The sequence below is a fragment of the Falco cherrug genome, chromosome 11, assembly GCF_023634085.1.
Source record: "Falco cherrug isolate bFalChe1 chromosome 11, bFalChe1.pri, whole genome shotgun sequence".
In the NCBI taxonomy this organism is placed as follows: Eukaryota; Metazoa; Chordata; class Aves; order Falconiformes; family Falconidae; genus Falco; species Falco cherrug.
In genome coordinates, this window is record NC_073707.1 from 29,395,495 (window position 1) to 29,423,071 (window position 27,577).

At 38.4% G+C, this 27,577-nt stretch overlaps 1 protein-coding gene across 5 annotated transcripts; it reads left to right on the top strand.

Moving 5' to 3' along the window:
- Window positions 1-277: 277 nt before the first annotated feature.
- ZBBX (zinc finger B-box domain containing) lies at window positions 278-26,963 on the top strand. 5 transcript variants are annotated; one of them, XM_055724107.1, is made up of 19 exons: window positions 278-1,070; window positions 3,452-3,521; window positions 4,270-4,357; window positions 4,964-5,077; window positions 6,572-6,665; window positions 8,693-8,740; window positions 8,934-9,044; window positions 15,856-16,015; window positions 16,860-16,980; window positions 17,501-17,625; window positions 17,842-17,945; window positions 18,288-18,394; window positions 19,345-19,376; window positions 20,666-20,910; window positions 21,676-21,835; window positions 22,332-22,478; window positions 23,411-23,647; window positions 25,649-25,784; window positions 26,724-26,963. In XM_055724107.1, exons 3-19 carry the CDS (start codon window positions 4,290-4,292, stop codon window positions 26,797-26,799), a joined length of 2,085 nt encoding a protein of 694 aa, XP_055580082.1. In that variant the 5' UTR covers window positions 278-1,070; window positions 3,452-3,521; window positions 4,270-4,289; the 3' UTR covers window positions 26,800-26,963. The 5 variants fall into 5 exon arrangements, with proteins under 5 accessions (XP_055580082.1, XP_027662502.2, XP_027662499.2 ...); XM_027806701.2 differs by lacking the exon at window positions 278-1,070 and having other exon boundaries at window positions 1,691-3,521; window positions 8,693-8,741; window positions 8,941-9,044; XM_027806698.2 differs by lacking the exon at window positions 278-1,070 and having other exon boundaries at window positions 1,691-3,521.
- The last annotated feature ends 614 nt before the right edge of the window (window positions 26,964-27,577 follow it).

Below are 27,577 nucleotides of genomic sequence, written 5' to 3' on the forward strand. Positions count from 1 at the left end.
CGGGGTGGAGCCGGCAGGGCAGCCCTGGGGCAACTGAAAGAGGTGGCTCACAGGCGGAGGTGCTGGCCCGGGGGCTGTATTCAGCTGCATGCCAACATGGCCTCGCCGGCACTTGCAGAGGAGCCGAGCGCCGCACGCCCTCACCCCTTCCCGCCGCACGGAATAGTCTCTCCCACACCCCACCCCCCCAGCGCCAAATGGACTCGCCTTCAGCCCCCACGGCCGGCCCGGCCCCCTGGCGGTGACGCAGCGCGCTGCCGCTGCCATGGCAACGGCGCGCGGCGGTGGCGGGGCGGGCGGCGGCTGCGGCGCTGAGGGGAACCGGGACCGGGGCCGGGACCCCGCGGGGTGAGGCCGAGAGCGAGCCCGCGGCGGCGGCCGGGGGGCGCTGGGCCCGGCGGGACCGCGGGTGCGGATGTCCTAGGCCTGCGTTGGGGCGGGGGTGGCGCGGCCGCGGCCCGGGGAGCCCCGCCGGTGGGGCGGGGTGTCCGCTCAGGGGCGAAGGCTCCCTCCTGAGCGGGGCCGCCCCCGGGTGCTGCCGCCTGCCACGAGGCCGGTGCCGAAGCGCTGAGGGAGCGTTTGGGGGCAGGTGTAGGTGCCACCACACTCTGCCTGGGAGCGCCCTCGCCCTTGCAGCTGTGAAGTGTTTTCGTCCCGTACGCTTCCCTCTTTACCCCCCCGGCCCCTTACGGCTTTCTGGGCTCAGGTTACGGTTCCCGGCAGTTCCGTTCATCCCCACCGCTCATGTCTTGAAACACAGAGCCACCGGGCACGACACAGAGAAACCAAAGCCCGCTGCTTTGACAGCAAGGGGTTTCTAATATCTTTTCTCATCTGCCCTTGTGCGTTGCTCAGTGTTTTCCTAGAGCTGTCGTCTGCGCTGACTGAAATCTTTGCGCCTTGCTTAGCAGAGCCTAGAGTTTGATAGAAGCATTAAAGGCAAGTACTGGCTTTGCTCCGTTGATTCACCTGGCCGTATCCCCACCTGCTTCGGTACTTGCTCTGCTTACTTCTGGCCATGCTTCTGCAGGAGTTCGCAGGACAGTTACTGTAGCTATACGATGTGGATGGTAAGGCGAGTTTCTCCTGCGACTTACTTGAAACTTACTTGACAACGTGACTGGGTTTTTTGGTTGGTTGAGGTTTTTTGTTTATTTGGTTGGTTTGTTTTTTTTAAACTATGCTGCATGGAAAGACAGAGACCATTCTGCTACGATCTTTTGTGTGAAGTTTCTCAGAATGTAGTTGAAACCATAATTTTTGGTTAGACTGAAGATGCACAACTGGCAGAAATAGGTGTTGGCTGGTCAGTGTCATTGGGACGATACATCTTTCCAATGTGTGACAAAATTGCCAAGTATGGGTAAATACCTTAGGGAAAGCATGATTTAGATGTTTTAATCTGGTTTTCATGATATTACTTTATATATGTTGTATGGTATTAAACATAGAAATGGATAATTTGTTTAAAAATAGAAAGTGAATTGTGAAATGGCTGATGTCACAGGTATTGGGGCCTGGAGAATGTGAGTTTCTCTCAAGAGACTGAGATTACATGACCATACCCAGATGCGGGATTTAAACTAGCTGTTAAGTGCAGATTTACAAGGCAATTGGTGTTTTTTGGTGTGGGTTTTTTTGGTTGGGTGGTTGTTTTTTTTTTGTTTTTTTTTTTTGCTAATTAGTGAAACATTAAATGTTTGGAAGGACCAGCAGAAGTCTCAGAGTCTTAGTTGACACAATTAACAGCAAATGGGTGGAGAGCAATGATAGACAAATCCTTCGTTACACTAAGAATTCTTCAAAGGAAATTGTTTGGTTTGAGTTACTGGTAAGTGGCTAGGACTCAGTCTAGCATGAAATCCATGTTCATGGTTATGATAATTGGATGTGAGCTATTACATATATGGTAGTATCCCTTGGGATTTTATGGGTTTATTGATGTGAGAAAGCTGTTGGAATTTAGTCTGCTCTAGTTAAACTCCTATAGTTTGAAATAAGCTGCGCACATCTTCAGCTGTCTTTAAGTTATAAAGCTATCTTTAAATTGATTAGGAAGAAATTTGAGCTAAGCTGACATATAGGGTATATGGAATTTGTGTTCCTTTATGTATGCAGGCTTTAAAATTAAGTTGACTTTAATTTTATTTAGCAGAAATAAGAGTGCATTGTTGTTGTTTCTTGTTCAGTTGCACTGCATATCCACTAGCGGCACAGAGGAATCTGCTAGAATGATGAAATTTGAGTAGTAGTGTGTGTAGAAGAGCAGGCAGAAAGGATGTGGATAATTAATGCTTGATTTATTTATGTTGATGAGTTGACTTACTGTTTGCCTCACAGGAAAACTGTCTTGTGTATTACAAAGAGAAAGGAGATTGATTAAACAAAAAGCACACATAGAAAGGGAACTCTTGTCTGTATTCAAATTTTAAGTCCACTTCCAAGTACAGAATTTGTTTCTGCGGAGTTCGGGTTTGCCATATTAGTCCTTGCCTTTGGTGGACTTCCCTGGCAGTCCTGACAGCCCATCTCATGGGTTCTTAAGGATGTCATCCAAGCTAAGGGTACGGTATTTCCCCAAATGGGGCATGTTTAACTTTGAATCTTAATGTTTGTGTTTAATGGCTGCTCTTGTAAAAAACAGGTTTATGCTCAAATAGCTATTACATTAATTGATATATTTGCTCAGAACAGTTGAGCTTTCGATCACCTTCCATCTATCTACTGTCTTATCTATATTCCCCGTTACCTATAACCCAACACTCCACAAACACCCTCCCCGCCCCCCCCGCCCTTAGTAGTACTGCATTCCTGAAACTTTGTAGGTGGTTTTAACTCTGATATTATCACAACTTTTAAGTTACCTCTTTAAATATTTGCTTTCTGTGGAATATGTTAAAAACCTGTATAATTTATATGAATTAACTACGTTCCGACCTTGAGCTCAGTAAGCTGGCTTCTGTCATCTGCCTCCAGTTTTACTATTAAGTAGTCTTTGGGCTACATCAAAACCAGTTTGTTATCTCTGCCTGTCTAGATGTGCTAGTCTTGCTAGCACACATTCACCGATAGAAGAACCTTCTTCTATTCGAAGTTAATAGAATCTTGTTTTATCTTGGAATGTGCTAAAAGAATAATTGTTTCAAAATGCTAAGAATGGAGTGCTTGGTTTTTCCGGCACAGTAAGAAGCGTGTTTTGTACACACATCTGACGTTTCTGTCAGCACTGAAATGGCATTGCTTTTAGATTCTGGGGCACCAGATGTTTTAACTGTTTCTAATGTGCCGTTGACAGGTGTTTTGCCTTATGGATGGAGATATTTGGACACATTTTAGCTGTATTAATGGTAATTTTCAGGGTTATGTGCAAATAGGCAGCTGAGCTTTTGCTCTTGAGCTCAGTTATACGTTTGATGTATTTAAAATACTAAGCTTCTCGACGTCGTTTTAGTTAACTCCTGCTTTCAGCTGGAATCTGATAGCCAACAGTGGAAGAACAGTTTCCAAACGTCCTGTCAACTGTAAGTCTCTGGAGTATAATCTTTTCTTTTTTCATTTTCCATATGCATTCCAGCAACACAAGTAAATGTTCAGTTTTGGCACTGTGGTTGAAATTGAGTGTTGGCGTGTTTCTTCCAGCAGCCTGCTTAGTCTGTGCAAGTTACACTGTAGACATTCTAGTGTGGGCAGGATATGGATGTTAAATTTCAGTTTGGACTCTGTGCTGTATCGGTTTGCTTGTTGGAAGAGTATTTCACAACATAGGGGAAAATTTGTCTTTAAGATACCAATGTCTTGAAGTTTTGAGAGTGGGGAATAACTGCTCTGCAAATTCCTGTATTCTTTTGTATCAATCTGTATATGACAAAAGGCATTTATCTTTCCAAATCATTTGAGATGGTTTGACTTCATAGCCATTGATACAATTTTCTCCTTCTCTGTGCTTTTTATAGGTCTGATTCAAGAAAGCTGTGTTTTATTTAATATTAAACTGCTTCCATTGAACTTTAGGGAATTGCCCAAATGAAAGACAAGTAAATTTTTTTCCCTGGTATCATAAATGTAATAAAAAGTTTTTCTTTCAGTTAAATTTAATTTAGAATTGCTCTAGGATTTTATTGGCACTTTATAACAAGTACTGTGCTCCATTTCTCTCCTTCTATACACTAATATTTTTGGATTTGTAACAAGTTTTTACTGTTTTAATTTCAATTGAATTCCCATTTCAACAGGTTGCTAACTGTAGATCATTTAAATTCTCTTTTTTAGGAGAAGTTATACTGTGTATCATGGACATCAATGATTTTGTAGTACTTCCAGGCTCAAAAACTGGAACCTCAGTGAGATTAAAAGCAAAGTAAGTGCATTTTATCTGATTGTGATAGAGATGGTTTTTTCATCTTTTTAAATAAGTTTTAATGCAACATTAAGTAGAAGAGCTTATTTGTGTAAGAGCAAGAAGAATCATGATGTGGTTTTTTTTTCCCTAGTTTTTTCCCTGTGCTTTTATTCTTAAGCCTTTCTTTTCTTAAGCTTTAATCTACTTTCTAAGTTATAGGTCTTATAACTGTCTATATGTTTAACATATATACTTTGTAAACAAGCAATGCTAAAGAATTCACTGGGATAATTTATTTTAATATAATTAAGCAACAAACCTTTGTGAATACAGACACAATTGGATCAGTTTTATATTGGTTAGTCTAAAGCTTACATTGGAGTAGCCTTATCACTGTCAGCATACCCCTCTGTAATGAGGTAGTCTTGGGGCCAAGGAGTTTGGACCTGACCTGCCCTAAATTTTCCAGAATTTTTTTCAGTCTTACTGAGAGGTACAAGGGTGATGTGCCTTTAATGACAATTTTTGTAGCTTTTTTTTTTCTTGCCACTTTAAACTTCTTCAGATTCCCTGCTGTCTTTCATGTAATTTCTAATGAGTATTTTACTACTTTAACTCCTCCAGAACTGTCAGAGAATTGCAGTTGGAGAAAGTGCAGTTAGAAACAGAAAATGAAGAGATGGAGAAGAAACTACGGCAACTACAGTTAAAGATGAGCAGAGAAAAAGAAGAGAGAAGGTAGGTTAAATTTCTGTTTGAAAAAAAGGAATGCAATGAGATGCTCTGTCCACACGTCCCCTCACCCCAGGTAGCGTCTCTTGCAAAGTCTGGAATTCACAAGAGTGTTCAGTCTCCTTTCTTGAATCATTCTTCCCAATTATAAACTTGCTACTCTAAGACTTTCTTATTTTTAAACTCCCATGTGGCATTTAAATATTTTTTTGTTTATTGTTTTTTAAGTAAACTAATAAATCCTTCCTTGCAGAGATATTCCTTCAGCATCAGAGATCCCTTTTCCTCATTTATTTCCTCTTTTCCCATTCCAACTGGATTTCTCATATTAGTTTTAAAGCAGGAGACAGAAAGTAGTTTCTCCTGCACTATTTCAGTCTTATTACTGATGTTTCTAAAGGGGATGCTGTTCTTAATTCTGCTTTGACCCTGTTTTGCATGCATCTGTGTAGCTTCTCAGAAAGATATTTTCTGTATGATGGAAAACATGGCTTGGGAAGTAGGCATAATTTAATGAAGCAAGTGCTAGGGTGGAAGTCTAAATCTCTCAGCTCTGTTATTGGCTCACTCTGAATGTTAGCAAATCTCTGCAACATCTGCTTCCATTTCATTTCTGCCTGATACACTGGAGATACAAGGGCTTTGGGTACTTTGGTGTCTTACTCTTGGTAATGCTAAGGGCCTGCTGTTTGCAGCTTAGTAGACATTTCCTGGAGCTGTTGAGGCACTGTTTTCCAGATAGTGCCTGGCTCTTGTTCTTGTATTGTTCTCACAGCCTTGTACCTGTAAGCTCTGATAGTGTTGTTAAGGTGAGTTCAAATGACAGGATTCACTGGCATTTGCACCACTGTTGGGAAGACCATCCCTCTTCCCTCCTCTATGTTTTACTTACGGCTTGTTTTGTAGGCTTTAGTTTGTTTTACTCTGTGTTTGGTTTTCTGTAAAACAAAGTAGATCAATCATTGGAACACTTGCTAAATATTATGAAGTAGTGCATTATGCAGTATGCTAAAGCTGAACATCACTCTTTAATCTCCCCACTGTCTTCCATGTTCATAATAGTAGTCAATATCTAGACTGATGCTCATTGAAATGTGTGTCCCTGGCTTATTAAAAGGTGCTGTATTTTAGCTGTGTTGGATGAATACCTTAAAGTAAATTGGGACAATGAAGACTTATCTAAAGTGTACTATTACTTTTTATTCTTCTAAAACCAACATTAGAGAATTGATGGGATTTTCTTGCATTTAAAAACTTAGGCCAATTTGAGGGTCTGAAAAGTACTTTCTTATACTTTTGATGTATTTACTACTACTAAAGTAGATGTGAAGCAGGTTTCAGTGGAAGGCGTTTGTGTTTTGGGGAACCTATGATTATATAGACAAGTATTTTGTTACTGTGATACTCTGTTATCGTTGGAAAACCTGAAGGAAAGCCTTTGTGCTTCTCTTGCTTACAGAAGACATAATTTGTAAGTTCTTTCTTGCTCTTGGTTCATAGGAAATCAAGTGCTTATCACTGGAAATCCGGACAGGCAGGACCAATGACCATCCAAGCCCGAGTTCTGTCACAAAGCAAAGAAAAAAATAATAAGGTATATTTCTACCTTATCAGTGTATACTATCAGTGTATTTTCAGGTAAAGCTATTTAAAACAAACCGAGATTTAGAATTAGATTTATACTATGTAACATGGGAATTGTAAATACTGTAAAAATAAAGGGTTAAGCACCTTCTGAGTAAAATTTCTGATTGTTTATTTTTCCATGCCACACTTATGGTTCCATTGAGCTGGAGGAACATCAGGATCTGTTTGGTGATCTGTTGCTTTTTCATTGTAATAGATAGCAAATTATCATTTTGTCTACAGATTTAATATTGCAAGTGTCTAATTTATGAGGTTTGTGCAGGCCCACCTCTCCAGCCTGTCAATGCCCCTCTGCAGGGCATCCCTTCCCTCCAGTGCGCTGACCACACCACACAGCTTGGTGTCGGCAGCAAACTGCTGAGGGTATGCTTGATCCCACTGTCCATGTTGCTGACAAATAGGTTGAACAGCACTGGTCCCAGTGCTTCTGCGTGTTTTAAAATGTGGATTAAGTTTGTCAATTGACTTTTGTTCTATGATGTCCTTGCTCAGACCTAAATGGAGGGATGTAGAACTTTCCTGCTAAATCATTGAAAAATTTGTTTTCATTTTAATCTGTACACAGCGGGGTATTTTCCCCTTATTTTCTTTTGAAAATGCCTAGGGCAATTTTGCTCAAACTCTCAAGAAATATTAAGGATAAGGCAGACGTATGGGAATGGTAGAAGTCAGTCAAATTTGTAAGTAGCTGAAGACTGGACCTTGTAGGGAGTGTTATCACTTGCAACTGTAATAACCTAGTCTTAATACTTCATTCTGTGGTAAAATAAATTCATCATTTTAATAGCTTAGGCTCTTGTCCTTGAGGCTTTATACATCATGGAAGCAAGCATTAGGTGTATGCATCATCAAATAACATTCACAAGTGCTGTTAAAATACCAATTGCGATAACGGAGCTTATGTTGTTTACTTGTTCCATGAATTAGTATGAAAAGTCTGTAGGGGATCCCCAAATCCAAACTAATTCAGCCTAAGAGATACTTCCTCTTTCCATTAGCAGACACTGATGTGTTTGGAGGGGCATGCAAATTGGACCAGGTGGGACATAAAAAGAGGGCTTTCTTTTATGATTTTTTTTTTTTTTGTGTGTAAGCCATGCTACATATGCTATGTTGAAATGAGAGCTGTTAATTAAGAGAGACCATTTGAAAGTGGCTGAAACAAAGCTTATATAAGTCTGAAGAGAAAAACAGACTGAGAACTTCAGACCAAGCCATCGCAGTTGCTATTTGAAGTCTTTTGAAGCAGCAGCAGTTGGGTGTGAAGGTCTTCTCAGCCAACACACTCAATTTCAATAAAATTGCCTACTTGCCTGTGAGTGGAAGAGAGGATCAGAATGAAAAGTTTTTTTTTCACCCACCTCTTTCTTTTTCCCCTTTTCTGAGACAAGTTAAGTCAGAGCTGTTACTACTTCAAAGACTTCAGATTTCAGCTGTGATGGCTAAGGAGAAGATGCATGGAGCAGAATTTTCAAAAGGGTGAAATTAAAATGCCTGCAGTTGTATAGGAGTGGGGCAGAAGTGAGGATGCAGCGTGGACTCCATCTGCAGGGGAAAAACTGAGGAGCAAAAATGTTGACAATTATTAGTTACTGGGGTGGTAGATCATGTAATGAGGAGAAGAAGGAAAACAAGCTAACACCTCCCCTCTGTAACAAACTATAGGTAAACATATGTGCAGTAGACTTCACTGCTTGACATTTGAGCTTAAGTCACGGTGGTTATGGAAGTCCTGCAGGTCTGTGCTTGTGGCAAACACCACGTACCTGGCTGGGCAAACAAGGATGATGTCATTTCATGAATGGGGAGGGAAACTGGTCATAGATTTCATGGCTGTCATGAGCAACACATAGAGTTTTCTTTTTAAATACATGCTTAGATGTTTTCCTAGAAATTTTATTATTTGAATTCTGTAAAAGTTAATTTCATTCATTTTCATTAGCACCTTATATATGTAAATATTCTTCCATATAGGCTTCTTCGGGAAAAATGAAGTTTCAAATACTCAAGGAACAGATTCCAGGTAGACAACTTTGTTAACTAAATGAAAACTCACAAACTTCTGGCAGAGGTTCTGGTTGCTGGAAGCTGCTATAATTAAGCAATAAAGAAATCAGAGACTGGAGTACTGTGGTTGGGGTTTTTTGGTTGTTGTTTGTATGGGGTTAATTTTGTTTTTTTTTTTCCTCCCCTCCCCCCCCCCCCCCCCCCCCCCGAGCCAGTGAAAGAACCTTTTAAGCATGAAGTGGTAAACGCTGTAGCTCCTGAAAAACCTGCAGTGAAGGGGATAGCATGTGAACTATGTGAAATTAAGGGCATGCAGCTGGTAAGTAAATGGCTTAAAAATTATAACAGAACATAATGTGTATGTATAGGAGCTTTATATGTTATATGGAGCAATAAGTTGTAAAATGAGTTACCTGGGGTGTGCCCAGGTCATAAGCTATGTGTGTTCTGCACAGACAAGGTGACCTGGAACTCACATCCAGGCTCCTTTATGGAAGAGACCTATATACGGAAGCATGCTGAAAACATAGGTGCAGGTCTAAATATGATGTTACCTTTCCAGATGTTAACTTTTCTGTACCGTGCAGCTGTATTATGGTAGTCTGCGGAAGTCGTCGTCCTACCTGACTCCGCACCTTCCATAGAAAGGAATCATTTTGATGGCAGTATTGATACTTTGAAATTATGAAGTCAAGGAGCTCATTTGAACTTTTAGCTTTAGCTTTTCTGGTGAATTGAAGATTTTTGCAGTTTGTTCTGCTGGGAAAAATAAGACTTCTCTTAGATGGTCAGCTTGAGGTGCTGTAGCAACTACTAGATGTGCAGCACCTTAGAGGAAAAAGTTACTTAAATATTTGAGATCAATTTGATCCTACTTTATTTGCATATCTTATCTTTCTGGTTTTGAAATCATAGTCATGTTTTTTCTTGTCTGTTTCCCGAAATATTTTGGTGATACCCACTTTATTTCTAGGATTTCTCTGTGTGATAACTACTTAGGGTGCACAAGGTGATGGGAGGTTTTATATGCTGATGTCCCTGAATGGCAAAGAAACAGATTAAACGATTCTGTTATCAGAACTGCTGTTTAACAGTTATCAGAACTGTTCTTTAACAGGGAGTTTCTTTAAGCTGTATTTTTATTAATCTGCCCAGCACGTGAATGTGACTGAAGGAGACTGATCTCTTACTTAACTAAAGAACACTACCGTAGGATTGAAAGAAGATGTTTGGTTACAGGCAAATAGGGCAAAATTGAGTGGCCCATGAATACTTTGTAATTTTAAATACCTTGATAAGCACCAGGACACATTTTTAGTTCTGACTTCTCTCTGTCACTTGCAGGCTATGTTAAAGTGGAAATTAGTATTATCAAATAGGAGGTGATTTTATAAGTGATTTTATATATTTAGTAAGTAGATTTTTGCCTTTTACCAAGTATAAACTGGAAACCTGGCCTCCAAAATGTGACGTAGCCTCGTACTATTAGATTTTTGAAGTAACTTGTGCAAATAGAGTAGTTCCATTGTTGAATAAGAAATACCATTTTTATTTTTCCAAAAGTAGCACCTCTCTGGGAAAATTCCTGAACACTCTCGCTGCTTTGTAATGCACGCCACAGTGTATTTGTGTTGCTTTTATGGCAAATTAAATCAGTTGGAGCTGCTAACACTCAAAATAAAAGGAACGTGTATTTTATTTGTGTGTGTCTTTTGAATGGTTTTCCTTAAGAAAAAAATACCTGTGGATTTTAAATTTCTGTTAGAATTATCCAACATCAAAGCCACCGTGATGTTTGTTTTGTCAGTTTATTGTGTTGGGTTTTTTTCTTGCCCTGCCCCCCTCAATTTCAATTTCATTAACACTAAGTTACAAATTAATGCCCCGTGTGCAGCAAAGGCGAACATCCCCAGCAGTGCAAACTGTGCCGTTTGATTTGTATTTCATGTTATTTTATTTTTCTTTCCCCCTGCGAGTTTTTAACGTGCGAATCCCACCTGTACCGTCAATCCCGGCTTTTGGATGAGCCGGTCGCTTGTTCTGCCGAAGCCGCAGTGACGAAGACGTTAAGAACTCTGTGCAGCCGGCTGAGCAGCGCCCCCCGGGGCAGCTCCCCTCCCCCCCCCCCGGGGGGCTACCTGTCAGGGAGGGGCGGGCCGGCTGACCCGGCCGGGGGGGCGCCGCTGCTGCAGTGCCCGGACTCCCCGCCAGGCGGCGCTGTGCCCCCGCAGGCCGCGCTGCGCCCCCGCCGGCTGCTGCCGCCTCTCGGCGCGCTTGTCTCACTGCTGCGCTCCCTCTGCTGCCCGGCTTCTGCGCGGGGCTGCGCGCCAGGCATCGCTGCTGCGGTGCTGCATCGGACTACGGCTGGCTTTTGCCTTAATGCTCCCCCAGCCCCCCCGCGCTTTCGGTGCGGCTGTGCTCCCGAGTGCTTCACCACTGGACCCGGCTCACCAACAGCGCTTGTAAGATTAGGGCAACCGCTGGATAAGGACGAGTTGTTTTGGCACTGCTCATGTTTCAAAGGGATTGCTTTCAGGCTCTCCCGTGTGACTTTCTTATTCAGTGGAAAGTTGTTCAGTTAAAAGAATTTTGGTAGAAGCAAATAGCGTAGCTGGTTTGTTGCAATACTTAAGGGGGGCAGGGAATAATCACGCTGTCTTTCCTTGCACCTTGATGGATTTTATAGTTATGCATGCCTCGGGAAAACTGAGTTCCATTGAACCAACGGTAGTGTTATGTGATTGGAAATAGGTGGCGAATTGCTGGCTCAGGAGGTTTTTACACAGGCTCTTTGAGATACTCTTACTGGTCTATTTGAAACTTTTCCAAATTGTTGGATGTCAGGCAGTTTAGAAAAAAAATAGGTTGTAAGTACTAAAAATGGTCAAAGGTCTTTGTTCATTAGTCAAAGACTATTATATACCCGTGTGAGTATATTTAACAATCTGTTGCGTGTATTTTAAATACAGTTATAAAGAACCTTGAAACTCTGAATTCCTACTTATAATTGTGTCAGATGCCACTTCTGGCATTCCTGATTCTTTCATACTTGGATTCCAGTCCCAAAGGAGTGAAGTGTGATGAAAGTAAAATGTTATACAGTACAGTGGAGACTTAAGTTGTGTGTAATTTTAATATTCAGCACAGTAATACTCAGCTTCTAACATACGGCTTTGTTGCGTATGTCTTATGGAACAATAAAAAAAATATACTTTTATAATTACAGTAGTAAAGTTTCCTCCTAGAATTATTGTATAACACTTAATTGTAACAAACTTAAATTTCTTATGCATAATATTTGATTGCATTTCATAAATGGGTTGTAACAACTCCTTTATGGACCAAATCGTACATTATTTTTGATTTTATCTTTTGGACAAACCCACTGTTTTCGTTCTCTTACTGTTGTTCTAAATTTGATTTTGATGAACGGTACTATTTACTTATTTAATACCTTTTTGAATTTGTATTATTATGCTTGTTTTCATTTTCTTTCATTCCTGTGTTAATGATGACTGTTTTGTAGCTGTATTTAATGAATCAAAGAGACGCCATGTCAGGAATAGTTTATGAAAAAATGTTTGGATTCTTATTTCAGTGTTACGATTACAAAGAATCAAAGTTACTTTATGGTGAGAATGCAAGCTAACATAAACATAGAAAATGTAGATAGGGTCTTGACTGAGTGTAAGTTGATTTAACTATTTTGGTTCTACCAAAATTTTCATGATTTCATGAAGGCAGGTTTTACTTTTTGAGGATGTCAGTGGGTATGCCGTTCTGTTATCCTGCTAAAATTTATTTGATGATCTCATTCTTTCTTCCCAGAAATACAGTCCTTTTATTAATGCAGTAAATTGTTAAAGCTGTTGGTCTGATAAATACATCCTTGCCAAAATGATCCTTGCTTACAGTATGTTAGTAGAAAGATTACAACATCTGATGGAAAAACTTCAGGTGAGAATTTAAGGCAGTTACAGAAGGAAATGCCATCCTGTGAGTAACAAAAAGTCAGCAATAAATAATCTTTTTGTGATGATGTGCTATCCTGAGTTCTGCAGTGGGTATAAAAGTTTTTGCATGAGCTGTTTTGCACGGATATAAAAATTTTTCACCACATGCATCTAAATGCAGACTGTGTAGGATATATTTTTTTTTAAGAGTGTAGCAGATCTTTTAAACGCAGAACTGAAAACTGGGTGATGGCAGTAGTAAGATAACCATGATAAGTCTTGACATCTGTAATGTGTTATCTTTTTTTTTTTTTTTTTTTTAAAGCGATAAGCCACTTATCTCATTTTTGGTGGTAAACAAACTAGGTTGAGATGTTGCAAGTTTATTTGTGGGGATTAAAGATTATACAGCATTTCAGTGGAAGAGTACAAGGATTTAAACAGAGAATCATGGAGTGCTGTGATCACTCCGTCTGTGTCAGGAGAATTCCACCTTAGTTGTCATGATTCTCTCTGTCCCTCCCCCTTCCTGCCTTTTCATTTTCCCTCTTTACTCCAGTCCTGCCCTGAAACTAATTAGAAACTGCCTCTATTAATAAAGGGAGCTAACGAAAGGGTGCAGGGAGTAGAGGGGTGCAAAAGATGTCTTTTGCATTTGGAATAGAAAACAGTAGCTGTAATTCCACATTTTCAAAGGGGGAAGGATATTACAGACCAAGTGAGGTTATGTAATTCTCAAAATAGTTTTAGCTGTCTGAGTGAGGAGGAAAGGCTGTTTTTAGAGAAAATATGCACCAGAAAATTTCCAGGCAATCACACTAGTTGTGAGAATCCAGAGAAGTGCTTTCCAGCTTTCTTGATGGGTCATGTTGCTTTTGCCTTGGACTCTTTCCTACCCCCTTCCTGCCTGCTGCTTTGTGAGTAGATGTTTTTGATGCCTAACCAGTTTAGGTTGGTTAGACACTGAAGTAGGGAAAAAATTGTGTCTGAATTCAGATGCTGGGAGGGTTAATACGAGGCTGGAACAAATAAGCTTTGCAAGTATTCTCTAAAATCAGTTTTGCAGTTCTTGCTTAAGTATTTTGACGTGACTGAGCAAAATCTCAATGAGGATGTTCATGTTGTTTATACAAATAACACAGCAGGGTGAGCCTTTCAAATATTGATCTGCTACTATGTACCGTGTGCCAGAGTACCAAAAAGAGCTATACATAACGCAAGTATGCATGCTGAAAGAGAGCAGATGTATCAAGCTGCATCAATTAAATTACCTCCTTCAAAGGAATGTGACTTCTGCTGTAAGCTTAAGATTATTTTTTCATGTGGTGCAAAAGAAAACCCAATCTTTAGCTATGTACTTTTGAATGTATGTGCTGTAGGAAACAGAATGAGCCAAGGAGAAGGGCAGTTACAGAGAGAAATTCCCCTCTTTAAGTGTATGCTTCTGTGATCTCCACGTGTGTTAGCAGCATGCTGGTGATGTTGGGGGGGAAAGCAGAATTGCTGTCAATTGTGGATGACTGTGGCCTATTAAGATTGAGGAAAAAGGCAAAGCACGCATGTTCATGTGGTAAACTTTGAACCTTACGCATCCTGCATTGCAATGTAAGAATTGGCGGAAGGCTGCCAAAGGGAAACAGTAACCACTGTTTGCAGCGGGCAGTTGCCCTGTGTACTGGCAAGTCACAAATACCACTTAATGTGCAACCAGCAACTGCAAAGTCTCTGTGTTGATTAGAGTGTAGAGTAGGTGGAAAGGAGGAGATGTGAGTACGTTCTACTTTTGCAATGGCTGCTTGACATGTTTGACTTTGATTACACTTTCTGCCTGTACCTTTTCTGCTCTTGTACTTTCATGGTAAGAATGTGTCTTACTTGAGGATTTTATAGACAAAGGATCTTTCCTTCTGTGCATAGGGAGGGGGGCATAGGGGAAGGATGAATATAAAACATTTATTATTTTTGCTTGAGAATCAATCAAGAGTTGGTAATCAAAATCTTCATATTACATTTCTGCAGCAATTTTCTCTGTTCTAATAAAGTTTGCGAAGCAGTAAAGTCCCAGTGTGAGTGAAACTTACCCTCCTTCTGTAGCTATTTTCAGTCAAATTCTTCTAGTTCATTGTAATTTGGACTTTCCTGGGCTATTTTTTTTGTGTGAATTGGTATTTCAATTAGTCCCCTAAATGAACATTTTCCTGTTGTTGACGACCTCTACAGATGTGCTTCTGTCTACTGAAGAGCTTCAGTAAGCAGAACTTCATTAATAAAGTACATAGCTCATAAATTTAAATGATACGTGCTGCATGAAATGCCTCACTTGGGCTGTCCTGTGTGGTACCTAATGGAATATTCAGATTGTTGAATTTTTTCTCACACATTTGCACACTGTTGATTATTGAAATGATTATGTGTTTATGTCACCATTACTCTTCAATATGTGGTTACCTACCTGCTTTAAATATGCTGTTTGATGGAAAGTTTGAGTAGGTTTATAATAAATTAATGGTTTCATAATGTTTCAATAACAGACAGAAGCCAGTGTACATGCTGGAAAATTGGAAGTTGTTGATGACTTCATCAAGGAAGTAAATCTGAATGAATTGAAAATTAATCATGAGCAGAAGAAAATAGATAGAAAGCATCAGGTCATATTAGACAAGCTTTCATCTCTGCTGGTGTCAGTAGGTAGTGCTGAGGTACTGTACAGTGCAGGAAAAAGTATTCTTTTTATTGTTTAGGACATCTTAGGTAAAGTGGCCTTAAGTTTTTCTGAGTGTGCCAAGGAAGGGATCAGGCTATCAGACTTGCACAGCCCACTGACCCCTGTTCATGTCTGATATAATAGCCATCCGATCACATAGGATGTGGACTGTCCATGGCTACTGCTTTCTGCCTACTACAAGCATTTAAGTTAAATGGGTTTTTTTGTATGCTTATACAAACATTTTTGTGTACCTTATTTGATTTTTGATAGAGCATTGTAATTCAGCAGTGAGCAAGACCACATAAAAACTGAGTGATCTCAATTAACAGGGTAGCTAGCAAGACTAAGCCTAGAAAATAGGGAGCTGCATTTCCATAGCTGATACTGAAAATGTTGTTGCTGTTGTCTGTAGCTGGGGAGAGGATTATTATCATATGTGCTGTATTAATTATGTTGTGGAACTGGTTTAGGAACTGTCCTCAGAATCAAACTGTACAGACCTTGAAATTCAGGACAAAGGATTATTACTAAATGGAACGTTTAATGAGGAGGAATCTGCAAAGTCTTTTCAGGAAGCTTTGCTTCAGTGGAGGGAAGGAGAACAACTGTGTGCCAGTGAGGTCCTATCAGGTACGACTTGTTCTGTTTTAATGGCATTTTAAAAACATTAGAAAACATTTTGGTGAGTTAGCAGATTTTTGATTGTGAAGGTAGATGTTCTGTTAGAATAGCAAATGTTTCTTTGTACGTTTTCTCTCTGTGTTCCTTTATAAATTAACAACCTCTGAAGTTTTTTTTTAATAATGTGCAGATTAGTATTTATCCCAATTCTTATGAAGAACTGTGGCATTGCCCAGATTGTTTAGCTTGTGTCCCTGTACCTTTTTATGGCATTGTTTCTCACATGAGACTTTAATATGAACTGGAATCCTCAAGCATGAAGTTGCAGCTTTCAACAGAGTCAAGGAATGTGCATGGCTCAGGATTTCCTATGTTGTAGCAAAGTGCACTTTCTGCTTGCCTTCCACAGGCTCTCACTTCTTTGTCCCAGTGAAAAGATGCAATCAGTTGAAGTATTAGTCCATGAATGATGTTCAGTCGTTGTGTATTTTTGTATTAAAAATATTATGCTGACTTTTAAATTTTTATTATTTTTTCCTTCTTTCCTCTGATATGGTGGGATTTTTATCTCTGGAGTCATGGATTGCTCTCCCCTGCCCGCTCCCCCTGCCTCCGATGTGGTAATTTTCCTTTATGTAGGAGGCTGTAATATGTGAGTTTTTAGTGGCTATCCCCACTACTGACTGTGTTGTGTAAATATAATACCACTGGCCATGTAAATTTGGAATTATGCAAAGACTTAACCAGGCATAGACCACTAGTGTGACGTTCATTCAAAATGCTAAACAGCAAGTTTATAAACCTGAATAGCTGCATACATTTTTTTTTAATTTTTTTTAAATAATTCCAATAGAATCTGTGGGAATTTGTGAGGTACAGGCCAATCTTACTGTTATGAAGGAACCTATTCAAATTGAATTCAAGAAGGATGGCCTGAGCTACATGGAGAAACTCTTGCTTAAGAAATACAGAAGGTATTGTTGAAGTTGTTGTTACTAATGAAAGAAATACTTAATAGCATTAACAAAAATTCCATTGAAACTTAAAATATTAGGTATGTTATCAGAAGTTAAGGTGACTGTGTACAGGGTGCTTTATTTTCATAAAACAACCATTATAACCAGACTTGATGACTTAATATTTCAAATAACTGAACAGGGAGTATTTGGAGGGATTCTCTTTTACTATTAATTTATTGTAGAATTTGAAGACTGGTAATTTAGTTAGTTGCTTGATTTTGGGGCGTTTGCTACAGGGCTTTTATAGAGAAAAGGAAGTACAATCTTCAGGATACTTTTATAAACACTACAGAGTTGTTTTGTTAGTCCCTGAGGTGTGAGGTCATCTCAGTGAAATTAAGGAGTTGCTGCTTTTCAGCAGCAGTTAATACTGCTGCACAAAGTAGTGTGGCTTTTTTTTTTTTTTTAATGACTGTGGTGTGATATATATTAAAAGATGATGACTATTTAAAATTGATTTCTTCTCCTTTTTTAGAACTCCTGTTGATCGAATTTCTGGTAGTTGCATTAAAGATTTAAGGCCTGTGCAAACACTGAGTGTACATCAGGCTGCTGTTGCAGGAGGAGGAGGAGATGATGATGGTGTTGATGACTTAACAGGTGTAATAGATTTCTGTTTATTGAATCTAACTATTAAATACTTGGGTTGTTGGGATTTTTTTTGCTGTGTTTACTGAACAGTTACACACTTCAGCAATTTCTGCTTAAGGAAATAACAAATTTATGGTACTTTGTAATAAATTAAAAGTTTGCATTTTTATAAGTGTATCTTGAACAGGAAAAAGTGAAATGCATCTAATGAATTATATGTCATAGCTGAAGAGGTCAGGAGATACTGGACATCTGTTTTTAGAGAGGAAGTACCCAACGCCATTTCTGAAAGTTCAGAGTCCTCTTTGAAAATTGAATTCCTTGATGATGTAAGTATTTAATAAAGGGCTTCATAAATCTTCAAAGTGATCTGCAGTGATTTGTTTAAATGTTTCCACTTCAAATGTTTAACATATCAACAATTAAATAATTTCTAATAAAAAAAAAGCATTGGCACATTGTCTATCTTTTCCATACAAATGTGGAAAATTTATCTTTCCAAAAGTTTCCTGCAATTTTTACCTGTTGTGTTAAGGGACCCTTACTATACAGAAATTATACAAAAATGAAATCTACGGGTCTTTAATCACTTGAGTCAATGTTGGTTGGTTTTTTTTTAATATAATTTCAATCTATTGTTGAATATGTTTTTGTTTTGTTTTTGTAATTAGTCTTATGGCAAGGACTTGGAAGAATCATCTGACTTTTTGGTAATGGAAGCTGGGGCTATGGGAATGAATAAGCAAGGAAAAACTGAACCACTCAAGCAGTGTGGAAGGTATCAGAAAAGTAGAGATTACTTGGGAGAGAGAAGGGAATAATCCTATCCTGTGATTTAGTTACATTCCTAAGAAACAGTTGCTTTTATTTGCAGACAGTCAGACTTCATATGAAAGGGGAGAATCCTTGACTGTAAATTGTAAATTGCTTTAAGGCATGGTAAGATAGAAATCCTGTCTGTGGTGCAAGACGTAGGTTGTGCCAGTATCACAACCCTGCTTTAACTGCTTTCCCTTCCTTTGCTTTTCTTCCAAGAATCCTGTCTGTGTTTGCTGTTTTTTGTCCTTGAAAGTTTTAATTTGAATGACCTAGTGATTTGATGACTAGGTTGTAAGACATTCTAAGAACAGTTTGGCAGTTAACAGGCATACAACATGACTTTAAAGTTAGTGAATAGTAAGTTTGTGTCTTTGACTTTGTCAGTGAGCCACCAAGGTATATTTATTTCCTGTAACTAGAGAGCCATCACTTTGAAATTTATTTTGTTTGCATGATTGCTCCAATATTGAACCATGTAAGATACATTTCTTTATATATGTATGTCGTGAATTACAAATAGAATTTCTCTTTTGTACGTTCTTATCCCAGTGGGAGCAGGGACTAGCATACAGGCAAGTCTGTAATTGGTCCGTGTTGTGTACTTTTAAGATACTCTTGCTTGACTAATCTTGTAATACCAGGCAAAACTAAGAGTCCTAATAATTAATGATACATGTGCAATTCTTCTGATCTCCCAAAATTTATTTATGTTTAGATGTGATCTGTTTTGTTATGTAGTAATCTTCTGGTCTTTCCTCCTTCCTCTCTTTCAAAGTGGTTCAGCAGTTGCAGATCAGAACAACACAGTACCAACACTTTTGCCAAAAGAAACTGTAGGCGTAATGAGAAAGTAATCTTGTTGTTTAACTTCCACTGACGCTCAATGTTTTTACCTTTTCCTCTTGACAGAAACCCTGTTTCTTCTGAAGAAATTTCTCAAGGTAAATTTTGAAAGTTACTTGTACAATATGCTTCAGCGTATGCAGTTTTATCATTCTCATACAGGATGGAGTGGTCAACTATGATAATTGAAAAAAAATGATGAAAAGTCATTAAATTATATACCATTCCCTGAGCTATGCAGGTCTCTTGACAACAATTCGATGGACTGTGCAAACTATTTTGAAATGATAGCCATACTTTGTGACAGTAATCTCACAGCTGTGAGTCCAATTTGAGGAAGAGACTGCCTCAATGAGTTTTATACTGAACACAAACCCGTTATAAGCAGATGGAGCGGTCTTACAAACAGTTTTTCTGTAGTATATTAGATTTAATGTACGGCATATGTCCTTTTTATGTGGAAAAATGCTTTTATGTGGATAGGTTGAGAAACTGTATAAATGATTACCTGTTCTACATGAAAGATCATAATTTCTGAATGAGTATTCCAGTGCTGGTTGCATGTCAGTAAAATCACCATGAAAGTTTAGCAGCTTTATTTTGTGGCTTAAGGAGTCCTAAAGATCTTACTCTGCGTCCTAAAGCTGTGCAGAATATATTGTTACTTTTTAATATTAAGAAATATTTAGAACATAAGGGTAATTAATTTTTTTCTTGCAAGTACTGAACAATTGCTCCAGCACTTCAGACTGTAGCACTTGTTCTTATTGTGCTTACTTCAAGAAACTGCTTATTTAAGTCTTCAAATGTGAAAAAGCAAACAAGAACTGACTAATATGATGTGATTTGTGTACTTCTTTGGGCACAGGATAAAAAAATTAAATGGCTATGTCTTGTATAAACAAAGAAAAACAGCTTGCAGAGTCATTCACAGCCTGATAGTATATTTCAAACCATTATACTGCTTTTAAGGAAATTTTATGAAATTGCTGGTATTACTGTTCTTACACTGGCTCTGGTTAAATTATAGCATTGTAAATGTAAAAAACCCCTACATTAGCCTGAAGTAGTAGTTGGAAACGTGTTAAGATTATTATCAAAATTTAATGTTTTCATAGGACAATGATGTACAGGATATGTGTTAGATAAGAAACTGGTACTGCTACCTGGTAAGTCTAGTCTATGTATGTTGACATTTCTGGGTATCAGACAGGAAGCTAATGGAAGTCAACTCTTCTAATTTTTAATTTTATGGCTTAAGGGTAACTGAAATGGAGGTTTCATATATGAAGTTCATGAAGAAAATATAATAGGCTTGCAGGTTGTAATTCATATTTATTTCCATTTTAAAAAAAAAAATTCCTCTTTTCACGATTTTGTTTTGTAGAAAAAATGGTTGCCTGCAGTCATCTTGAAAGAAACACGTTGCAAAAGGAGAGCATTGAACTAAAGACTATGAGAAGATCACTTGGCTCCTGTGAACTACCTGAGATCTCTAACCCTGCTGAACTAATGAGCAATAAATATCTGCCTGAGGCACAACTGCAGCAAACCAATAAAGATTCACAAGAACTGGGTAGTGTCTGCAATAGTCAGAGTTTGGTTTTGCCTGTAACTACGTCATCTTCAGCGGTAAAATATTATATCTTTGATTGCTAAATAGATAAATTATGTTGCTTAATCTACTTTACCTGTTTAGCATGAGGCAACATACAGTGTTCCTGAATCAGCTGAGATAATGTTTACCATTAAATACTCCACCCTTTTTCCCCATTCTCCTCCAGAAACTGCACCCCAAAACAATCAAGAATATAGTTTTAATCAGAGATTTAGCACTGCCTACCATATTTCATATGTAGGGGTTGAAGGCCTCTGTGCTTTCCACTTTGTATTGTCAGTCTTCTGCTAATGTTCAAAAAAAGCAAAAGAAAGAACAAACTAGTCTCAGATACACAAAAAAGGTGTGTTGGGGAGAAGGCAGCTCTTCCCACTTTATTATCAAGGTCACTTCACCTCTTGACTGATTGTCAGTCAATCTAACCTAAATTATTCAAATGTTCTTTTGCTGAAGATAAAATTGAAAGCAAAAAAAATCATAGAGGAGGTTGGGACATTTGATTTCGAGGCATTGTTAAACAGTACTTTAGCTGGTGTACACAAAGATAAGTGAAAACAAAGAAAAACTGCTTTTCATGTCCACAGTAGAATAGACTCAAACTGCCACAACATTAGCAATTGAAGTTTATACCAGCATCCTTATGAATATGTATTCCACCAGGCTATCAGAATCATTCCATATTTTATTAAGTGGGCATTTTATAATTATAACTTGCAAGGGCAACTTATGAAGTTGCCTGTTTCTTTTCCTGTTTATAATATCTTTGTGTTTTATTCAAGTTACAGGATGTAGCCAAAAGACAGAAATCCGTTTCTACACGGTATCGAGGACTTGAAGGTTTCTTTGCTGTGGGTACAAACCCTAAACAAGTAATTTCTGAAGCACGTTCTTCACTGTGTGCTAACTCTAGCTCCGTGGACAGTCGTATAACATTTTCAGGTAATGGTGTACAAATAAATTCCTCAATCAATAGACATATTTATCGCTGTTGCTGTAAGATATCCTTCTCTTCATGTAACTTTGGTCTAGCTTAGTTCTAGAAGTCACTTTGGGGTAACAGTCATGCCAACACACACAACTGGTGCTCTGAAAGGATAAACATGCTACCGTGAAGTAAATCACATAAATATAGTGCCATAAATTTATATGCTTCTCTGTGGCCCCTGAAAGCGTGATTCCAGTAGGTTCCTATTGCTTTTAATGGTGTATATGAAACAACATCTGATTGGTGAACATGAATATTAATTTAATCAAGTATACAACTTGAATTTAAGCTTGTTAGTGTGTTATATATGATTTTTTTTTTCATTGTGTAGAAAGCTTGTTGCAAGACTTCTTTACATCACACACATTAAATGCAGCAAATTATAGTAACAGTAAACGCATATTAACACAAAACCTGCAAATAATTTCCTCTAATACTTTTAAATTTCAGGAAATGGAAGGTGGATTACTGAAAGGAGCTTAAGTGAGTATGCTGATGAGACTATAGTTCAAGGTGTCTTAGAAAGTCAGTTGAATAAACCTATGGAGGCTCAAAATAGAATTTCTCCTTTGATGGTACCGTGGAGGCCATACCCAGGTAAGGATAGTGAAACTTTGAGGTCCTACTATAGTTTAATTTTTCTTGTGTAAAACGTAGAGGCGCTGTCTGGGATGATTATCTTGAGTTTAGGTGTTTTTTATATCTTCATCTATGTATTGGTATTTTGGGTATAATGGCATTGTTTCCATAAGAATGGCCTTTGAGTTGAAAATTATCTCTTCCAGCTGTTCACTAATAATGCTTTTTATTGTGCTTAGTTTCTACCCCATTACTCCCCTCTTAGCTTGAATATTTAGATAGTAAACTGTCTAGAACAAGATTATGTATTGCTGTGTGTTTTGCGGCATCCAGTACGGTATGGCTTTGATCTAATGAAAGATTTCTTCATGCCTCTGAAATAAGTCTTATTACATGAACTATAAGAAAGAAGGAAACAAGTAATGCACAGCTACATCTGTGCTTTTTAGTTACTTTTCTCTGTTTCAACTGTCTCCATTCAAGTAATGTAGCTTAGATTATTTCTCTCATTTTAAGCAACCAATTTGGCATTTTAATTTTAAAAATGCTATGTGCAGGAATTGAAGCTGTCAGTTTTGGATCCCAGAAAATATTTGAAAGTGTCTATATTTTTTTCCTGTTACCTTAAATTAAATAAAGAGAGAACCAAAGTTTTAAGCTTTCTGCACACATTTTTAGTCTCTCTCATCCCCCAAAATCTTTGTCATTACATGTAATATTTAAATTATCTTCTTTTTCTGAAAGATGCCCCTGAAGTATGAGGTGACACTTTCAAATACAATTATAACTACTTTATTAACATTTAATAATCTAAAATCTTAAGCAAAATTAATAATCTGTTCAGATCAATTCATAATTTAATTAGTGTCATCAATGAGCCGAAATCAAATACTCTTTTTTTGTGTGAAATCTTGAATTACTAGAAGTTGTGACCTTTTCTGTTACTTCAGGGAATGATTCTAGAAGACCTTGGTCAACAAATATGCTACATTCTAAACTGACTGGAAATTGTACAACAAACACTCAACCAAGACCAAAGAGTTCACCTACGCATATGTTGACACTTAATACTGCGACGCCAAAACGAAAGTGCGCTGATGTGACTAAACAAGATGAGTGTCTTTGGGAATATGTTGCTGACCAAGAAGCCCTACTTACTCTGGAAAAAGAATTACTAACTTACACAGGTAGGGGCAATACTGCTTCCCCCCTGCTTCATGTTTGCAAGTAGCATAATGAAAACAAGTAGCTATTCCATTTACCTTCTCAGATCTAACTGATTTTGGTGCAAGAATGTACTAAACTACTTGAAAATGCAAGAGTTATGTGTTTGAACAGTGATTTATTTCCATTCAATTGGACTTTAACCTACCTGTAATTTAGTAGAAGCGAACTGTTTCATGGAACTTCTAGGTTGTTTTTACCTCTTCCACTTTGTTGCAGAAATCTGCAGGATGTGCTAGGTTACTATTTCAGATCATGTGTTTCTTTTAAATAGGTATCCTTTCCTTGTATATTTACTAATGAACACCCCAGATATTGTTAAAAGCTAGATGTGATTTGCTGCAAGGGTAGCAAGAAGGGGGAAAGACGGATGGGAAATTTTATAAATCTGTCCTGATGAGAACTGCCACTAATAAGGCAGAGTACCTCTCATTCTGGGGTTGACTCAGCCTCCTTTCCTCTGTCTTTCTAAGCCATCTCCTTGTTTTTTGAGTGTGGGGGAGGTGGCAGGCAGGCAAGGTCAGTTGGTTATGGTTGAACAGAATTGAGTGAATTCTGGTTTTGTTCTTTGAATACAAGAAAAGAAAAATGATTGGGATGCTTCTGTTCCATCTCAACAAGGAGACAGGTCAAGTGCCTAAGACACTTTGTGCCATAAGCAGCCTTGATAGACTGCATCCCTTAGGCTGTACCACGGTCCGTCCCTTATGAGTTGCTATGGTGCTTTTGTATTGGCAGGTCCTGGCTATGATCCTAGAGCATTCTATCTTTTAAAATGTTTATACCTTTAGGTTTTGCTGTATTTTTTCAAACAGCTCTTATACAGCCTTTCTGAGGCTTCCAAATACCACATTTCAGGACAGCTGTCTCTTAATATATACGCACTCTTCAGAACCCATGTGTTTTCGGAAGAGTTTCTCTTGTCAGTGCTTGAGGAATGAAATCCATGATAAATATGCTCAGAGAAGAATAGGGAGAGAGATTATTGTTCAGCTGCCCCATTCTTTCTCTCCCTTTTTCATTCCGCTTCCTTGGCATGCTTTTCATAGAATCATTTAAGTTGGAAAAGACCTTTGAGATCATCAAGTCCAACCACTAACCCAACACTGCCAAGCCCACCACTAAACCATGTCCCTAAGCACCGCATCAACACCTCCAGGGACAATGATTCCACCACTTCTCTGTGCAGCCTGTTCCAATACTTGACCACGCTTTCAGTGAAGAAATGTTTCCTAATATCCAATCTAAACCTCCCCTGGTGTAGCTTGAGCCTGTTTTCTCTTGTCCTGTTGCTAGTTATTTAGGAGAAGACACCGACGCCCACCTGCCTAGAGCCTCCTTCCAGGCAGCTGTAGAGAGCAATAAAGTCCCCCCGAGCCTCCTTTTCTCCAGGCTAAATGCCCCCAGTTCCCACAGCCACTTCTCATAAGATTTGTTCTCCAGACCCTTCACAGGCTTTGTTGCGCTTTGTTTCACTTAAATGTCTCTGCTGTGAACTTCTGGCTAGCTGGGAAAACAGTAACATACTTGCATGTGTGCCTTTAAGCAGCATAGACTGTGACCCTAGGGTATGATCTTTTTGTATTAATGAATGTGGGATGTATGCTGTTACTTCATTTAAATACATACTATCGTTAGTCAGCTACCCGAGTGCTACATTTGCTACTCTATCTTGAGGTTGCAGAAGTATTAGTGGGCCCTATATATAAGGTTTCATATTGCACTGGCATAAACATCTTAAAGCAAATCCTCTCCATTGCTTATAATGATACAGGAACCGTGAAATAAAAAGTCATAACTTATCTGAGGGCTTGTCATAACATCCCTCATCAGCTAGAGTTGTTTTGAGACTTTCATGGCAAGTTTTTGTTGATATTGTGAAATTCTTTAAAAATGATATTGTAGATACTGCTTTATTTTTTTGTTGTCTAGATTTGTTCCTGAAATGACCTAAAATTTTTCAGGTCCTGAAAAACATTACAGCATAACTTCTGAAGATGTAACCTCCTTCCACAGACACTCAGAGAAGATATGTAGAAATACTACAGATTTCCATAAAAACCTGGAGGTAAAAGACCACAGCATATTTGATACTCTTAGGTAAATTAAACGTGCTGAGATTGTTTTTGTGGTATTGTAAAATGCTTGATGTGCCAAACATCTTGCCAAAACTGAAATACAAACTGTCTTAACTTTGTGACTGCACTTTACAATGCTGATTGCAAATGTTAGCGTGACTTACTGTGTACCTAGGTGTTCCAAGCCAGTAGTCTCAGGCAGCTCAGATTAAGTGATATATTTTGTTGCTGAGACTCCAAGCCATAAATTTTGGGCTTATGTTTCTTTTTAATGCATTAGCTTTTGTTAATATACGTCACTGAGATCTATAAAGCACATCTCTTAAAACATCAAAGTTCTTTTGGTTGTAAGGTACCTTGAAAAAGAGGAGTTGTGAGCAGGTGAGCCGATAACATTTAACTCAATGTTTAACTGTCCTATTGCCTTGGAGACTAAGGAGATGACTGGAATCAAGGAAGTTCCACAAAATTCTGTATGCCTTTGGTTTCTAAATATGTTCTCATAATTAGTAAGGATCAGTGAGACACTGTGAGGTTAGCTAGGTGCTATGTGAATATAGCTAATTCAGAGATTTCTGGTTGGTTGGCTTTTTTTACAGTGTTCATAATATTGAAATTGCAGGTCAGTAGAAAACTAAACAATATTTTTAAGTAGTGCAGATAGTACATATGAGACCTACTTTCCTAGCTTACCTGTTCTAGGATTAGGGATTTCTCCATTAATGTCGCAATAGTGACAATGTTGTTTACTTCCTGCTTGTTTAAGAGTTGACAATGTATGTGACAAAAACTGGGGGAAAAGTGAATAGAGTAGCTGTATGTATACTTGCAAAATATATGGCAAAAGCTGTTTTCATGCCTTTTAATGCTATGTATGTGAACATATGTCACTAAGGCTTAAAGCGGAGTAGCTTGAGGAATTTGAGCTGCTGAAAATCACTGTGCTATGTTTTTTTTCAAGGGGCTGGGATGAAAGCCAAATGGATGATGAGGAAGAAATTCTGGAGGATAAGCAACAGGTTCTTGCATTACAGTGAACATGCAAAGAACTTAATGCAATTTTTATCTTTGCATATCGAACAAAACCAAGAAGCAGACGAAGAGGTGTCTTGAGTGCTGCTCAAGATATTATCTATTAAGGATTATTTTGTAAAACTGTCAATAAAAATTCTTAAAACCCTCTTGATTTTGACTTTTATTAGTATGAAGAATCAACAGAATAAAAGAAAACTGGTCTTGTGCTATTATGTTTTAGGATTTTTTTTCATTAAATTTTATTTAATATAAGGTTCCTTGCCCGAAGATTGATTTTTATGTCTCCAAATGCAGTTTTACATTACCAAGCTGGAAGGTAATGTGCAAGGGGTGTTAATGGAGCGTTCTTAAATTGGGGATCTCAATATGGCCAAGTTTATGTGATGAGATGCATGGTAGAAAGCATGATAGGTCTAGTATACTTTACTCCTTATTATATATTTTACCAGTAAGGGGCTTTTGCCTTTCAGAATAGAAATTAACAGTTTGATACAGTATATTTTACTTCTCCTGCTAGACTCCTTTCTTCTTCATTTAAGGATGTAGCATATACTGGCAGTAAACTTTGCTCCCTCTGCTCAGCATCGATGGGAAGTCCGTCCTTTCTGCGCTGTACTACTTCCGCTGTTCCAACATGCCAATTCAGAATGATCTATGTTCAGCACGCCAATCAGCTGTACTGTAGGTTGTTATCTTATGGGCCTTTAAAGATTAAGAGAACAAAGAGGAAATACAGTTAAAAGATGATCTTGGGTGGTTTTAATTTCACCAAACCATTTT

Bases quoted from the DNA above. Each gene is read 5' to 3' on its own strand.
- ZBBX (XM_055724107.1), top strand. From the start codon at position 4,290: ATGGACATCAATGATTTTGTAGTACTTCCAGGCTCAAAAACTGGAACC. The intron at 17,946-18,287 runs GTAAGTATTTAA...TTTTGTAATTAG, and splicing joins AAATTGAATTCCTTGATGAT to TCTTATGGCAAGGACTTGGA. The intron at 18,395-19,344 runs GTATCAGAAAAG...TCCTCTTGACAG, and splicing joins CCACTCAAGCAGTGTGGAAG to AAACCCTGTTTCTTCTGAAG.